The 17,625-nt window shown below is 48.7% G+C and overlaps 1 protein-coding gene across 1 annotated transcript; it reads right to left on the reverse strand.

Moving 5' to 3' along the window:
* Positions 1-608: 608 nt before the first annotated feature.
* bckdk (branched chain ketoacid dehydrogenase kinase) lies at positions 609-17,535 on the reverse strand. The gene is made up of 11 exons (XM_006640955.3): positions 17,072-17,535; positions 15,019-15,087; positions 13,393-13,503; positions 10,513-10,560; positions 9,679-9,798; positions 9,340-9,438; positions 7,698-7,771; positions 6,429-6,557; positions 4,065-4,154; positions 2,339-2,494; positions 609-1,720 (listed from the first exon to the last, which is right to left on the reverse strand). The coding sequence occupies exons 1-11, from the start codon at positions 17,318-17,320 to the stop codon at positions 1,576-1,578; spliced, it is 1,290 nt and encodes a 429-aa protein (XP_006641018.1). The 5' UTR covers positions 17,321-17,535; the 3' UTR covers positions 609-1,575.
* Between the last annotated feature and the right edge of the window lie 90 nt (positions 17,536-17,625).

Consider the following 17,625-nt stretch of genomic DNA (forward strand, 5'->3'; position numbering starts at 1 on the left):
ACCATTTCAACAGGAAGCCTCTAATACAGACACCTTCACAAAGAGTGACCATGTATTTCAATTCAAACAAGAGCGCCTTCCATCCATTTTCTAACCACTGCTTCCAATTCAAGGTAGTGGAAGCCAGAGCCTGTCCCAGTTAAAACAACCATGAAAGCAGGATGTCGCTTACTGGGAATAAGTAGCAATCAATCGGGATAACATTGTAAACCAGTGAGACCAACTCTGGTTCCAAGGAGCTACAGTCCGGCAGGTTTGTTACAACTTGGGACACATGAGGTTTGATCAGTTTAAAATGTTCGCTGGGTCATGTTTATTCAGTCACGGCCTGCTGTGGGTCTTGAGAGCAATAAATTGATGGCTCTACCATTTGAAATGATCGCTGAACTATTCGTTTGCTCAAATTACCTGCTTCAGTGGTCATGTTATCCACAAATCTCCGCTGGAAAGGTCATCCTTAGATTATCTGGCCTGTTCTAGAGCTTTTAGCACTTCTGGAATTATGAGGCAACAAAAACACCCTTTACACATGTAATCTGAGTCATGCCGTCATAAATTTTAAACTTTCACAGACTTTCAGGGAAATAAGGAAATGTGTTGCTCTGGAGAATCATTAAAAAATGTTTATTTTTTTAAGTGTTGATTGTCTATTGGAACATGAAAAACATAATACCTCCCGCAATCAAATTCTTCCTACAGAAACTGTCTCAGAACATTCTTAATTCCTCTTCATTTATCATCTGCATCTCAGCTACATTGTAGTCAGCTCTGGTAATGCCAAAGGACTTCAAAACATTATTTACAGAAGGACTGACGGGAAGTCTCGAGTTGTCTCGGAAAACCTCAAGCAATTTAAAAAAAATGTTTTTTTAAACAGGTCATACTTTCCCCGACAACCTCTCATAATGAACTGTCCACTGACCAGAAAACTGGGCTGCTCTTCGGGTCTGAAAAAGACCTCAAAAGGTTCTTTTCTGTGAACAGGCCACCAGACTGAGTTCCCAGAAAGTCTTAAATGCTGCTGCATTTGCAGATTTCAGGAAGCTGTGTGAGCGAAGCCCAGATTGCCCACTTCTCCATGGACACTGATGCTTTGCACACAGACATCTGTATGGCTTTGCAGTCCTTGAAGAAAAACCGAACGTTCAGAAAGTCACCAGTCATGAAGGGCGTGTTTGACCCGTTTGAGCTTGTTCTGAGGGGTGGGGCGGCAATTTTGCAGACTCTTCCCTCAGACAAGCAAAAACACGGGACACACCCCAACACTCACCGGACCTCGGCCAGTGAGACACGATCAATAAGGAGCTTCTGCAACCCAGAGGGATTTCCAAGTCAGGGGGAAATTCTCGCGGACTGGGCTTTGACAGTCGATATGTTGTGGCCACCGATTTCTGGTTTCCATTGCGACGACTCCGTGGCCACGCCTACCAGTTGCTCCGCCCCCTCCACCCAAAAAAGGTCACGGGGGGCGGAGTCTGCCAGGCTGGCCGCTCCTCCCAGCCTCAGGTGGCCGGTGGCCGGCGCAGAGGCGTGGGGCGGCGGCCGGAGGGGCGGGAAGTGGGCAGGCGAGGGAAGTCAGATACGGAAGCTCTCCCCCTTCCCGTCCAGGTGGCGCAGCCGCAGATACACGTCCGTCCCGATGCCCTGCATGGACTGCAGCGCGAGGGAGCCTCCCAGGTACTCGGCGTACGCCCGAGAGGTGGGGAGGCCGAAGCCGAACCTGGAAGGAAGAGCAGACACCAACGGGGGGGGGTTAGGGGTTCAGCGACAGCCCACGCTAACCGCCCATTCACCCACGGACCCTGATCCAGAACCGGAACACACCCCGAGGCCCGGCACCAACCACAGAGATACAGACGTGTCCCGGAGACACGCAGCCAGAGTCTGAGCCAGCACCAATACTGCACGCCCCAGTCCTGCCAGCTCCTGCTTGTACTTTTCTTCATCCGGCTGATGGATTTAGGGCAAGGGCATTGAACAACGGAGCATTTTAAGAGGTGATCGAGACTGTAAGAAGTAAAGAACGTACAGACACACGCACAGTGCCGTGGGACGCAAAATACAAAACACTGTTGCATACAATAAGTACAAATGAACTCCAGTCTTGTGTGTGAGGGGATGCGCCGAACCCAGAATCTGTCCTAAAGGCACAGTGCTGTGTTCGTGCAGCGGGTGAGCTACAGCACTGTGGCTTCCCCCTGCTGGGATCACGTCTCCGGCTGCACCACAGGGTGGCAGCACTGACGCAGCCGGCGAGCTCTTGCAGCGCCGCCCCGTTCCCAGCTCCCCCTCTCCCTGTGCGCGCGGAGGTCCGGGCAGAGGCGGCGGCGGCTCATACCCGTGCATGGGTCCGGACTGGGGGCCGCTGTTAGTGATGGTGTCGAAGAAGTTGCTCATGCGGGGGTCCTGGGCGCTCTGCTCCGCCGTGCTGAAGTGATAGTCCAGCACCTTGTCCAGGATGCTGTGGGCGATCCCCCCACCTCTGTCCGAAATCCTGCAACGGCAAGCAGGAGCACGCGCGGTCTTTAACCCAAAGACGCCAGTCCATCGCAGAGCACGCCCACACTCACACCAGGACCCACTTTCCCAGAAGCCAATTAACCAGCCAGTACATCTTTATAATTAGGGAGAAAACCAGAGCACCCAGAGCAGACCTACTGTACGAACGGCCACTGCCTCCCGCAATCGGACACCCTGCCACCGGGCCACCCAGCTTTCAGTTTGCTCGATTTCAACACCTAATTCTTCAGGGAAGACCTGGCTACACCTGCAGCCCTATAGAATCACATCATAAACATCAAAACAGAAAAGAACTGTTTTGATCTCTATATAATCAGGTCTTCTTGACAAGTACAAGGTGTTTTAGAAGCCTTCCGATACACAGCACAAAAGGACTGTAATACAAATCTAACCTTATATTCATATATTTATATTCAATATAAACCTTAGTTTATATTCAGAAGAGCGGTATCTTTCCACCGGAACAGGTAATGAGCTGGGAAGTATTTTTGGCATTGGGAAAACTTTCATTAGAGCAAAACCTCAAAAGCCATTCTGACAATGTTGCACAAGAAGGCATTTATCCGTTTGCAAATTAAAATTAAAGCTTTTGTGCATTAGCTTCCACACCTCCAAAACTGAGGTCATCTGGGTGGTTTAAGGTCTGCTCAGGACTCCACAGGAGTCCTCCCAGCTAATCCTAACCAGGCCTAAACGCAGCCATGGCAACACGAAAACAAGATTAAAATAAGCACCGTTTTTGGTATAATGTAAACAATTAAGGTGTCTTCCACTTCATTTTAAGTTGGAACTCTTCCCCAGAACTCTCATGCAGTGGATGGCATGTTAATGGCTACAACACAAGAGCTCATCTATGGAGGAAAAAATGAGGAGCTTTCCTCCTCGCTGCTCAAGCCAAACATTTCCATGTTGTTAGGCTAAATCATTCCTTCTGTTTAAACATTTCCAATCTCTGTAATGCAGCCTGCTGTGAGCTGCAAACATGAATTAATGTTCTCAGATGGACCATTAGGACAAAGTGCTGAGCAGCCTGTTTCTGTAATCCAGATCAGGCGTTGCCATGGCAAAATCGGAGGAATCCCAGACTGGACAATGAAAAACTATGGAGACACTACAAACTACACTCCCTGCTATTGAGTACAGTGTACATCTTGCTACAAACTGCAGGACCTGAGCTTTTATAAGTTTTACTTCTGATACACTCTTGAAACAAACAGACTGACTTGAAACTAATTTTTAGATTTCCCAGAGATATCTTTAGTAATGAGCCTTTTAATGCAAACACCTCAATTTTCTGGTTAGATAAAAGATGAAAAAATTAAACATCTAGAATACCACTGATAAGTAAAACTGCAGAAGTGGAGAATGATCATTTTTTACACTAAGACGGTAAGTACAACACCTGCAGCAGAAATATTCAGGTGCTTGTGACAGAGGGTCGAGGACCCTTATCGAAACCCCACACTGAACTCTCCTCTCCCTGTGTGCGGAGGTGGGCTCCCACGGACCCCTCTCCTCAGTTCCTGGCGCCTGGGCACACTCACCTGATGACGAAGTCTGTGTCGTTGTTGGCAATGGTCACCACCAGATCGGGCACATTATACGGGGTGTCCAGATGGCTCTCCATGGTTGCCCTGGAAACAGACCACATAATATTTAATATAGTTAGCTGCTCTATACCCTTTCAGGGTGAGGCCACACCACAAGTTCAGCAGTGAGCTCCTGTATCCAGTTCAATCACAATGAACTCACCAACCCGGATTAGCAACCCATCTTGAGCTACCTCATGTCCGCTTAGATATGCAGGTCCTGGGGTAGCGAGAACCCTGGGCGAGGCGATCCAGCTAGAACCTGCTGGACCAGCCCTCTGCCTGAGGGGCACTGGATTTAACCTCTGTAATACTTTTTCTACTGGCATTACCATTAAAGAAATTAAAGAAAGCATCCACCATGTTTATCAATTCACTACATAGTGCCTTCCCTTGCAATCAAGAAACCTCAAAGGGCACAATGGGGCACAGCACAGCGCTTTCACATGTAGAAGAACACCGTGCGAGGACAAACGCAAACATTTCCATCTCACCGAATGTCTTCTGAAACAAAGTGCTGTGTACGTACAGCCCGTGCTCCTAGTCAGGGCTTAACTGCCTGCCTAGCAGAACTGCGGGAGCTCCGCTGAATGCAGTGAGGCACTCAACACACAAGAGCCAGCATGAAAAGCTCAAGACGTCATCGAGTGGCCAGGACTGTGGGCAGGAAGGGAGAATCAGGGCAAGAACGCAGTGGCTTGCAGTGCCAGGATCCTCAGATGAACTCACTCACTTGGGCGGTGATGCCTGTTTATGGCATTTAGGAAAACTGCACGCTGAGACACCGGGGGGGGGGTGTTCTCTCCTCGGAGGGAAGTGGGCAGCAGTGGACTGAAGTCCAGAACGGGCACAAAACACTTGGAAGTCAGAAAATGTTTCGGAAGAAAAACAATCTGTTTCTATGGTATCGGTTTTGACTCTGGGAACACGCGTGCCAACATGTTTACACGTTAAAATTAGCTCCCCGCTCAGACAGGTTCTTGAAATGTCAAGTCCACGAGCCGGGCATTTTCTAAACTCGGCCACCAGCTGGAAATCTAACATCTATCAGCCTCAACTTGTCTTCCACTTTCACAGAATAGCTCAGTTACAGAGGGAAAACAAACCAGACTAGTGAGTAAAATGCACAGGAAAAATAAATTACATTAATTAAGATTTATCACAGAGCTTATTGCAACTGCTGAGGGCTCCATTTTAAACAAGATGTCGATTCATTTACCACTGTTATGGAAAAAAAAAAAGATTCCTTTACAAAAATAACAAGAGACAAGTCTTCAAGTTTTAAGCTCTTGCTGAGTCTTCAGCACGGAGGGCCGGAGAGAAGCTCAGACAGCCAGAGCTGTGACAGAGGGAAAAAAACACTTGACTGCCGGCCAAGACATCCTGCCAAGAACACAGTGTTCATCAGCCACTGGCAAAACAAAGGGGGAGCCTGAGAACCTTCCCTGGATACAGCGGAGCAGGGCGGGGCCGCGGAAGGCAGGCTCCCGATACAGACGGGACAAGGGGCAGGAGCACACCGAATTCACCACATCGGAGACAGAGAGGCCCAGCAGGGAGAGCACTGACTATCAGGAAGCTCCCGTCTCACGTTCTGTCAACAAGTCCGGTAAATTATCTATCAACAACCTGGTAAATTATCTACCAAGAAACAGCTACTTATAATCTGTACACTTATGTGGAAACAAGGCATTAGCGACATCTCAACACTGCGTATTCTGTCAGAGAGAAGCCAAGTGCCTGTCTGTTTACACACTTTCACAATCTGGCTGCAGCAGCAGAGAGCAATAAGCAGGCAGTCTAACAGCATCTAGCTGAAACTGGGAACGCTGGCCCATTAAAACCATACAGCCACAGGGTCGCAGCAGGGTCTTAAGTAATTAGCACCATAATGGCACAACCCGCCAGGGCTGAGGAAGATTTAACACAAGCAGGTCATGATCTGCCAAGTGTCTCCAAGCTGCAGAACTGCATCGCACCACCAGAAGGACTGACATGAGGACTGGGTATTTAAAGGCAACAATCCCTTCCCCATCCCCCAAATACTGGTCTTTAAGGACTTCAAGGGAAGGAAGGCAGGAAAAAAATAGGCACTTGGCACCTGGTTACTTAGGGAATCTCTGGCCGGCGAGCAGCACCAGCGGCCTGTACAGAAAAAGTCTATAAGCACAGCAACACCTGAAGACAGAAGTGGGTGTAAACAGCCAGTCCTCACTGACAAACAGCTCTTCAGACCCTCTACAGGGATCTGCAGTCGGCCCGTGTTGAGAGCCTCCCGTCAGGAACACCAGTGTGGGGGGAGTGTGCATGCTCTGCTACCTCATGGCGTTCTTCAGCAGCTCCGGCAGGATGTAGTCCAGCGGCAGGGGGATGAAGGGGAACCGGGCCGCCACGTGGCCGTTGATCCGGACCCGCGGAGAGCCACCATACTGGTGCTCGCACAGACGCCTGCGCGGGAAACAGCAGCGATCAGAACAAGAACACCAGACCCTCCCGAGCACCCCGACACCCCGGGCCTCTGACCGGAGAGGGGCTGGGCTACCCTGCGCCTGCACCTCCTGCACCTCCTGCACCTCCTGCACCTCCTGCACCTCCTGCACCTCCTGCACCTCCTGCAGCCAGGGGGCGGGCATGACGCTACTCGCACTTCATGAAGCAGATCATAATAAAGTCACACTGTGTGTGTGCTGCGACCTTCAAACGAACAGGAATAACGCATTTTTCCCCCCCAAACAAATGCGAGGGAACTAGCATGCCCAAAATAAAAAAAACAAACCAATAAATGAAGTTGATGGCAAGCAATTCTCCTGCTGTATTCAGGGAACACAGATCGAAAAACTCCAACATCTGCTCTCCATTAGTTTATTCCGAGTTAAATTGAGCATGATAAAGCCCACATCGGCACTATCCAACCAAAAGCTTTTCTAAAATACAGCACATAAGCACACAGCTGTGGCTCAGGTCCTGGTAATTTGTTTGCTCTTGTATCTGAATAGGTCTGTGTATTTAGGAAGTGCAAACATTAACATGATTGTAGATGAGGGGTTGTGCTGGACTAGATCTCGGCCTCCTGACAAGGTTGGCTGCACTTGGCCTTTGAAGACCGAGCTTATTGTTCTGGCTCAGCGGTCTCCTGAGATTCACAGCCGAGAGAGACGCAGCAGCTGCACGTTACAGGATATCGGAGTACAAGGTCTCCACCAGCAACACTCCGCGAGTGTGCAAAGGCACTGCTGTACTTATGCGGAGCAAGAACGACCCAGGCTCGGCCTGCTGGGATCACAGCGCTCCTGCCTTCCCGCTGACCGCCTCTCACATGGCATCATGCGATTCGGTATCAGACGCCTGTGTAGGAGCAGCACCGCGTCTCATGAGCCATTCATAACCTCGATGACAAGAGGCTACTGTTTAAGGGAGAAGATTCTGTACGTGCTGCCAGTGCCATTGAGGAAAGAAAAGGCACTTCAACAAGAATTCAGTTCGCCTACTATCAGCACTGCAGTACAGGCTCCAGTCAAGTCAACAACAACAAGGTTCAGAGACGGGCATAAGATAAAGTAAGCTTACAAACCAGCATTTTACACTCACCGGGCAAAATCCACCCACTTCTCGATGATCTTCTTCGGGGACAGACGCCTGCAGATGATCCCCACAAAGTCAGGCTGTGCAGGGAGACAAGACAACACACAACAGGCACCTTAAAAACACTATGAATCTGCTAATTCCTAAATAAGATGAGCTGCTTTTCACACATCAGGCCTCCTGACCATTTTGCCTTAACAGTTGTTCAAGCAGATTACAAGAGACACTGGTCATTAATCCCAGAACTCATTAACTGGCATTCTAGTTTGCAGGCTTTTTTCCCTGAAGATTGACTGATTGACCAAGTAGCATTTTTTTAAAAAGCATGCAAGCAGAGAACACTGAAAAAAGATCCCCACCCATCTTATCATGGGGGCCGTATATCTGCTTGCTTTAAAGGCTAGGTTGACAAACTGGTTCATGTATAACCTGTCGTGAGCGCATGGAAGTCTGCTTTTCAAAGTCTACCTTGAAAACCCAAAATGGATCACACTGACATTCAAGAGGAGCCTTATTTCCATCATGAATACTAAACAAGCATGTAACAGGAGTTAATGGGGGTTTCACACAAATGTCAGCTTTGCATGTCTCTCAGACACTGTGGACAATTTTTTCCCCTACTGCTGAAACAACACACTTGTAGTCTTCTGGGACTATTTTTGTCTCCACTGTGCAGTAAAACAGTCCAAGAATATCGTGGGATTGAGTCTAACATGCAGATAGTTGAATCCCTTATCTCGCAGACTCTAGGTGTAAAAATAGTTAACTGCTAGTTAACTGGGAACCCACTCCCAGGCTGCAGACTTCATGATTCGTAATGTAACAAACTTAAACAACCAACTTCCTAGCTATGCGGTTGTAACCAACTACACAAAATCCTTCAAGAAACTCCCAATTAGTCATCAAGCAATTGAGATGACCCAAAACTTCAATAAAAAAACATAAATCTGCAAAGGAGCTTGTGATGATCTCCTCATTAGCTCTGTAAAACTGCCTTCTTATGACTGCAAGGCCGAAACTATCATGTACTCCAGTATTTCACTTTTTCCTTTTATCAGTGAAAATCTACCAGAAACATGCCTGACCTGGTGATGTTTGTCTTTTTCTTTTACACTTGGCTTAGTTGGGACGTTTTTTCATTTGTCAGTGTACCGTGACTTCTCTCCTTACAGATGCTGGTTTATGAAGTTAATCCACTAGTGATCACGTGGCTAGAAAAAACTGTTAAGGACAGGGGCTTTCAACAAAGGTGAGCCTGAGGCTCATCTGGCTTCTGCTCTGCTCTGTTCTACTGAAACAGCACAATGAAGACGCACAGCTAATCTGCCTCCTCTTGCTTGCTGGCAGTTGATCAGTCCAAGAACCCAACCCCCCTCCATTTTATTGGAAGATACTTGGGTCCTGGGTTCAATTCCAGACTTAGGGTGCTGTCTGTGTGGAGTCTATGTTCTCTGCATGTTTGCATGGGTTTCCTTCCACAGTCCAAAGACATACCGGTACGTTTACTGGCTTCTGGGAAAATCGTCCCTGGTATCTAGAATCAATCCCACCTCATGCAGATGTTTACTGTGTAAAGGCATTTCAGAAAAACCTGGGGCAGAGCCAGGGACAGCCGTACGAGTAGCTCTTTTATACCCAAGACCCTTACGTTGTCCTCGTGCAAGGTGAGATGGTGTGTGGCCAACATCCGGATGCCCAGGCGGGAGGTCAGGGTGGTGTCCAGGAAGTTGCGGATCAGAGCCTCATCCTGAAATGGAGGATCTTGGTAAAATATCGGAGAACCACATGTAAGCATCTCTACACACTAGTACACATTAAAATATCAAATAGGGAAAATTCTAACCCACATGCTATCTTACTACTTTATAGCCTGGCTTCTAGTGGGAGTGCAGTGGATATTACAGGTCTTGTTCAGGCTTGTTCCACTGTGTACAAATGGGGTGAAGCGTCATTTCCCCTCACCGGCCACAAGGAGGCGCTAATGTACCTGGATGTGCTTGCGACATTCGCGGAAGCCCTCGGCCAGCATGGTCACCACGTCCTTGTGGTCATCCAACAGCTGCTGCACCAGCTTGCTGTAACGTGCCTCCATCTCGTGGTCAGTGATCTGTGAGCACGAAAGGCACACTCATGGCAAAATACTGCCTGGTCAACCCGGTGGAGACAGCATCCACTGCAGAGGTCAGATCATTCATAAAGGAGCAATCGAGAAACCGAGTATATGCATCTGCCCAGAGACATCCATTAATAATTTAAACTGCTGGTAACAGATGTGGATCAAATTAACTACAAGCTCTGGAGAACACCTCTATTGAACTTCACCAAGTATCCCTGAAGACACCGATAGGATTACAAGCATCAATACATACTTCACATGACAGCCATTCTCTGTACTGCAGACATCTGAACTATGTTTAGGGCAAGAACCCAGCACCTTGCTTCTCTTGCCATTTGTACAATCTAAAGTAAAGAACTTGCTAAGTGCCTACAGCATGGACCAGTGTGTCTCAGTCTTATCTGCGCAGATAAGGCTATCACGCACAATAAGATACAACAAAAGCACGTGCAGACTGCTGCACGCTTCAAACCCTTCATCAGCTACGAGCTAATCTGCGTTATCAGGATGGCCGACAAACACGGCCATTTCCACCAGTACAGAACAGAAGCACATTTACAGTACAGAGCAAAACAAGGGCTGGGTGGGATCACATCTCAGCTCGATATGGCAGGCGCTGAACTTTCACAGTGCCTGTGACTCTGCACTCAGTCATGGCTTCCTCCCCGACTGCTCCATTTTTAGCACCGATTCCTGCTCACTCACCACTGGGAAGTCGGACAGCATGTGGTAGGCACGGATGTAGAGCTCATGCTGAAAGAGAAACAGCACCAGTTACTTACTAGAACTCCCTCCAACCACTTCTGGTAACTGGAGCCCCAGGGGACACCAGCAGACATCTCCCAACTGTCGCCCCAAAGATGCCAACCACCACCCTCACAGTCCCACATCACAGGGCAGCTGTTTACGACAGTGTGTGGGTGACAGTCGGCCCTCAGCGCACAGAATCCCAAAGAGCTGTTGAGTGCAAGAAGCCAAACTACAACAACGATTCAGTACTGCAGTGAAAAGCAAAAGGTGTAACATGAAAACAAGACCTGTAAATAACTAAATTAACAACTGGGCTTAAAAGTCTACTGTGAACACAGCTTTTCAAAGGATTCCCTTGTTTTAGGTATTCCAGCTGATGGACGGACCCAATTTTGAAAATACAAAATAGTAACGAAAAATATTCACTTGGTACAAAGTAGGCTTTCATTGGTCATTTCCAATTCACTTGACCCTCATGTATACTGAATTTATAGTTTGGAGCATTAACAACTGTACAGTGAGGCTGGACTTGGTCAAGAATCTACTCTGCTGGTGTCTTGCTGTGGAAAAATCCCTTAGTTATACTGAACAGCAAATGCAGGTATTCTTGCATTATAAAACCAACAAGACAAGAGGGGGGGAAAAACGTTGAATATGAACTAAAACACCACTACCTGAAAGACAGCCTATTGCTTAGCAAAGGGACTGCCTACCAGACAGCTGCTTGGTAAAATAAAACCTGGGGCATTTTAATGCAGGTTTCTGCACAGTACAGATACAATTTGGGCTGTATGGGTGCCCCCCTCCCCAAAAGGATACTGTAAAACTCGACCGATTTCAGAGAGAAGGTTGTGATGTTGTAAGGCCTGGGGTCTGGCCTGTGCAAAATGAGGAAGAAAAACCAGGGAGGGCTGCATCCGAAAACCAGCCCCCTCTTCTCGTCTCTCCACCCTCCCAACTTTCCCTCATGTCGTGAGCAACGAAAAGCAACGCCCAGGAGACGCCCGTTGTTCCAACCAGCCGAGGAGCCTGGGCCTGCAGATTTAGTAGGTAAAAGGTCAGCCGCAGTCGCTGAGAGGAAGTAAACAAGCCCAGAGAACAGGGAGGGGGGAGAGGCCTTCTGAGAAGGGAGCAGCAATACCCAGAAGAGAGCGATAACAGAACCGAGGCTCGAAAGGAAAAACATCTCAAGACCCCCGTCTGTATTAAACACGCGTCTCAAAACACTCATGCAACACCGCGGCGCTCGGAGCGTTTGACCATTCTCTCTGCCTGACCGAATTCAGCCATGCTCTCACATCACTGTCCTGTGGTCAAGAAAGGAGAAAATTGAGGCCAGCAGACAAGGGAAGAGGTCTTAGTCTCCTTCCTGTGAACCACTTTAGATCTTTGGCATGAATGTGCTGGAAATGCTATAAAATTCTGTAAGTTGTTTTAGGTCCTTTACCCCTGATTTACTAGGAACGGTCTTGAATGGTCACCTTTTTGATGTTCATATTCTTCTGTGGTCATGAGAAGTGCCGGCCAAGGTTACAGCTCTATAACGGCTGTGCACAGGAGAAAGCAGAGCCATATCACTTCAAGGCGTGAGCCTGGCCAGTACCTGGAGTGGAGAGCTCCTGGGAAAGTTAAGGGTGCAGCTGGAAGTGGTGTTACTGGGGCGTTACTCTGTTTTCATCCTAATGCCCCAGTATAGTGACGGGGACACTATACTGTAAAAAGGCACCGTCCTTCAGATGAGACATACAGTAAGACTGAGGTCCTGACTCTCCGTGGTCATTAAAAATCCCAGAGTGTTTCTTAAAAAGAGTAGGGGTGTTACCCTGGCATCCTGGCCAAATCCCCCCTTGGCCTTTACCAATCATGGCCTCCTAATAATCCCCATCTCTGAACTGGCTTCATCACTCTGCTGTCCTCCCCACTGAGAGCTGCTGTGTGGTGAGCATACTGGAGCTTTGGGTGGAGTGTCCACTATCCTATACTACTATACTGTATAAGTATAAAGAATTATTATTATTAATTACTATTATTTAACCTCAGCAGAGCCTTTTCAGGTGAGAGGCGCTGCCCCCACTCCCCACCTCTATCATCCACTAATGCTCCCAGCTCAGTGAGTCAACAGCCCTGCACCCCTGAGCTGGGATTAGGATCCCAGGGTGTTGGGAAACTCCCCAGCTGCACAGAGCACACGATTCCCGGGACAATGAGCTGCTGCTACTGCCCCTAGTGGATCTATTTTCAGGCTCTGCACGGTCATCATCCCCTTGACGACAGATGTGGAAAAACCTCCCACTGTTTCCACTTAAGCCTTTTCTTCCCAAGAAACCCAATGGAAGGGGGGAAGGGTTGCAATTCTCATTTCCCATTACAGAAGAGCCATTGCAGACGTACTGCCGCAACCTACTGTGCAAGACCTGAGAAGGCTGAAGGATAACCTGCCAGTCCAGCAGCGAAAGAATCTGCGCCAGCATCAAGCAGATTCCCAAGAACAGATGGATGGACTACGCACTGACAGCATCTCCTAGCTTGATCTCAGCATTTGCAGCCACTGATCTAGACCAGGGACAACCCAGAATTTACAATCTATGTTGGCATGACCAGTTTGACTGGTCAACAAATGTGCTTCATTGGAAATCCTGCTGATTGGAGATTTTCTGGAGGCCGGGTCTCAGTGCACAGGAGCGATCAGTGGATGCAGCTGCTGTTGAGATTGTCTTTCTGATTGCCACTCATGAGGTCTGGAGAAAAACTCCTCAACTGGAGCTCAGCACCAGGGGAACCTAAAACCCAGTTCTGCATTCTCTAACTGGATCAACAGGTCCAGCAGACACTCACCACCTGCAGGATGGTGGGGTTGCAGCCGATGATGAAGGGCAAACTCCGAAACCCTTTGATGCGATGGGCAATGCGTACAGGCAGCTCCTTGTGCAGGTACTTGGCACTGCTCTGAAAACAGAGATGGACAGCGATCAGGACACATCAAGCATCGTTAAAGTGGGGTTAGACTACTGGATCACCAGTGTATTGCTGCATGATTGATAAACTGTTCACCTGCTATGCAGATGGACTTCAAAATCAAAACACTTTTGAGAATAATGGTTCGACTTTGCAGCATGCCGTCATGTACAGAAAGTCAAAGATTACAACAGAACAGGAAGCAACCAATTTTAAAACATGACAAGCCCTGTCGATCACTTATGAAACTGAGCAATGCCTTAATTCAGTGAGGCTTTTACCTTAACCCTTGATGGCCTGAGTTTGTTTTTGAGCAAAAAAGTGTTCAAATACTATTAGCTACTATGCACATCTGGCTCTGTAAAAAACAAACTTCAGAATCTTGTCTCATGTCATAACTCACTGAAAATCTTCCCTTCCTCCTCTTTGAAGCCCCGATTCAGAGTTCATAGACTTTCAAGTCCTGCCAGGCCATAAAACATTCAATATATATAGAAACGGAGTCATGTGGCAAAGCTCCAAAAGACCCATACACCCTCTCCAAAGTCCACGCTATCTGCAACTACATAGGATTTATGCTGACGACCAGGACAACCTCTAAGTATCCTGTATGTTTCAATTTGGTAAGATGTGTGCGTAACGGTGAAGATCTCATGTGCATGTGGCAGGGCACTGTCACCACATCCACATCTGAAGTTTGATACAGCATTCATTGAAAGCGTTAGGGCACTACGTAGATGCCAAATACTACTGAAAATATGTGCATTAAAAGAAAAGTTGTATGATGAAGAGTTTTAATCCTAAACAGAGATATTTGATGTACAATAAAGACTCCTTTGAAGAAGATAAAGAGCTTTAAGAGGGGTGTGCTCAACCCTTACACTCCCTGACTATCCCATCTGGAATTCCGATGGGAGAAGACTTCACAGAAACAGGGACAGCCCCCAACCACCCCAAGGAACACCTGTGGTCAAGGTGCTTGCCGGAGCCTGAGCTCCGATCACGGGTTCGAAACTCAGTCATGCCACTGGTCTCCACATGGGGAGCTGGCGTGGGGGGGGTTAATAACACAGGGCACTCTCAACTATCAACCACCCCTGTGACCCCCCCCCAGCCAGCACTGGGTGTCCTGAATCTCAGGACAGGGCTGTGCTGCCTGCACTGTGTTTAAAAACAAGCGTCCTCAAGTTTCTGTCCTGTGTCAGGGGAGTGTCCCCGAGCCAAGCAATCTTCCTGACTTTGGGACAGACAAGGATTCTTCAAGTTCCTCTCCTTCTGCTTCTCTTAGGATTTAGTCTGCCGATCGGATGACTAGCTTCCCCAGGCACGCTGGGCACTGACGGGAGACGTGGCGTACTCTCATCCACAGCTCTCTTACAGTACATATATGTCCATACCTTATCTACACATACCTGCTTGAAAAAACAATGGGCTGTGCAAATCCGGGGAGAATCAAAAAGGATGGAACTTCTAAATAAAAAAACAAGGACCAAGAGCAATAATTACCAGAATGTGGCTCCCATCTGGGGACTTCCCGGAGTACAGCATGGTAGCTGGTGTGAGTCGGACAGAGGCCTGCAGAGCAGAGAGAGAGAGCCGTTACAATACGCAAGTGATCAGGGGACACAGGGAGAGAGAGAAAGGACCCACAGGCCACTGACATTCACTCTGTCCCCTGTCCCTCACAGGCTCCAAGATCCCCAAGCGCCTGGAATATTCACGGCACTCCACTGGCTGTTCGCCAAGACACCACTGAACCAGGCCAAGGTGGAAACTCTGGCACTGGTACCATGAGTGGGCACGGGCTTTCAGGCCTCCATTTCATCACCCACCTCTTTTCAGCGTGGAATAAACCTTTACTTGTTCCTTTGCAGCCTACACATGCTGCCTACTTGTAATGATCAAGTTCACCCTCACTCACACAGCGCAGTGATCAGCAGTGCGGCCTCACAGCGCTGGGGCCCAGGGATCAATTCCGGACCTGGGGTGCTGTCTGTGTGGAGTCTGCATGTTCTCCCCGTGATCACCTGGGTTTCCCCCAAGTGCTCTGGTTTCCTCCCACAGTTCAAAGACATACTGGGAGGTTGTACCCATTGCTCACTGGGATAAACTCCAGCTCCCCAGCTGGAACTGGAAGTTGTGGTGAGAAAATGGATGAACTGCAGCGTGGTGACTACAGAGCCAACATTCCTACATGGCGTGATCCATAAAATGTATTTTGCTAAGAACGTCAAAAATATGTGACTAAGGCTGAACTGCATAACGGCCATATGTTTTACCGACGCCCATTAGTAAGTAAACATCCTCATCTCCGAGACTAATACAGTGCACGGGTTTTAAAAATGGAAACACTTAATTTGCAGAAAGAACAAGGTCACTTGTGTAGAATTTGTTTTTCCCCAAATTAAACATTCCCTATCAAACCCGGATATTGCTGCATGTAAAAAGAAAGGGGAGGCCGACATTACACCACCCACAGATGTAAAAGTCTGCAAACAACAACTGGAGTTAAAAAAAAAGCGACCCAAACACAAAAGTCACCTTGAGACAACTGTCATGTTACCGGTTAGGACCGTTGAGCAGGTTGGGAGCTCTCTTCTCAAGTCACCGAGGATACACTTACCGTTTCGGCCAATTTCTTCACGAAAGAAAACAAAAACAGATACTCCTACCAATTCTGTGTTTTCTTAAATATTACGTTTATAAATACTTTTCTATTTTACCGTCAAGACTGTTGCCGTAAATTGCAACTGTATGGATGAAAGTGCCAGGAAAGTATTTATTTTTCTTCTGAAAACGTCAACCTTGAAGCTCCCGTGAATAGCATGACGACAAGGACCATAAACCCTAAAACCCGGACCCGACCTTGACTTCACCCCAACACGGCCAGTCCAGCGCCGACAGGCCGGGACCCCGATACCCCTCTCCGGACAGGAGGGGGCTGTTTACTTCCCACCCGACTGCGAAAATGTCGCCGCTCTCTCCGGGACACAAACCGGTCCGGGTTTGACCCAGGACCCGAACATCAACAAGCCCGTTTCGTGGTTTTCATTTCGTCTACAGCTCAAGGCCACCCGAGGGGGCCGCAGCGGGGAGGGGGGTGTCTGCGTTTCTCCGAAACCGTGCACTTCTCGCCCCGAGTTCAAGTTCAGAACCACTTTCCTACACAACATGAGACTGATCACTGCATCGACCCCACACGTCAGGGAACCGGAGCAAACTGACGCTTTCGGTGCAGAACTGAAATGCATCTGCTGACTTCTGAACGACTTTCAATACGACGACCTCTGTGGTAGTTTTTGTTTTTAATTTTAGCAGCCGTCAGCGTCTGCGGAGGTCACAACATTCCTGGCTCCACTTGGGGAAGTTTATTGCCAATTTTGGGGTGCGTCTCCCAAAAACGTCCAAAAAATAAACAAAAGCAGAGGCTGGCGAAGAGCGTGTTACCAGGACCAGGGGGTCACTAGTTACTAGCATGCGTGCGCTTTGCATTTGCTCACAACAAAGAGATGCATCCTCGGTACAAACTGTACGAGAGAGAATAAAAGCCCATGTGTACCTTCTCTGCAGATACATCAATAGCAGACTGGTTGTAGAAGGAGGTAACGGTTTTGGACCGCTCCCGAGCCAGCTCCGAATAGCCTTGCATTGAAGTGGACCGGGACCTCCGGGAAACCCCGTCTGCAGAAGCAGCGGCGACCTGCGGTGTCCTGGAGATGAGGGACCTCCAGGGTCCAGCCACCGCCGGTCTGGCGATACCCGAGGCGCCCAGCAGCTCCAGAGCGCCGGCTCTCACGATGCGCCGCATGTTTATTATCTCCTGCGTCTGGCTTTACAATCCGGCCCGGGGACCCCCCAGCCCCGCTTGCTGCCCTGAAAGCGCTTTCTTCCTCTCGCATTTACAGTCCTTCCCTCGTTCACCCCCAGCCTTGCTCGTACGGCAGGGCCTCCCTCCTCTGTCTGCTACACAACTCGCTACAAAGACCCATGAAGTGCGCCTCGCCTGGTGCGACAGCTCGCACACGTCGCCCTATATAGACTCCGGCGAGCCGGAACCCTCGCCTGTCACAGGACGACGGCACTTGTCCAATCCTGGGCCGGGAGGTGGGGCGA

Source organism: Lepisosteus oculatus, chromosome 26, assembly GCF_040954835.1.
Source record: "Lepisosteus oculatus isolate fLepOcu1 chromosome 26, fLepOcu1.hap2, whole genome shotgun sequence".
NCBI lineage: Eukaryota > Metazoa > Chordata > Actinopteri > Semionotiformes > Lepisosteidae > Lepisosteus > Lepisosteus oculatus.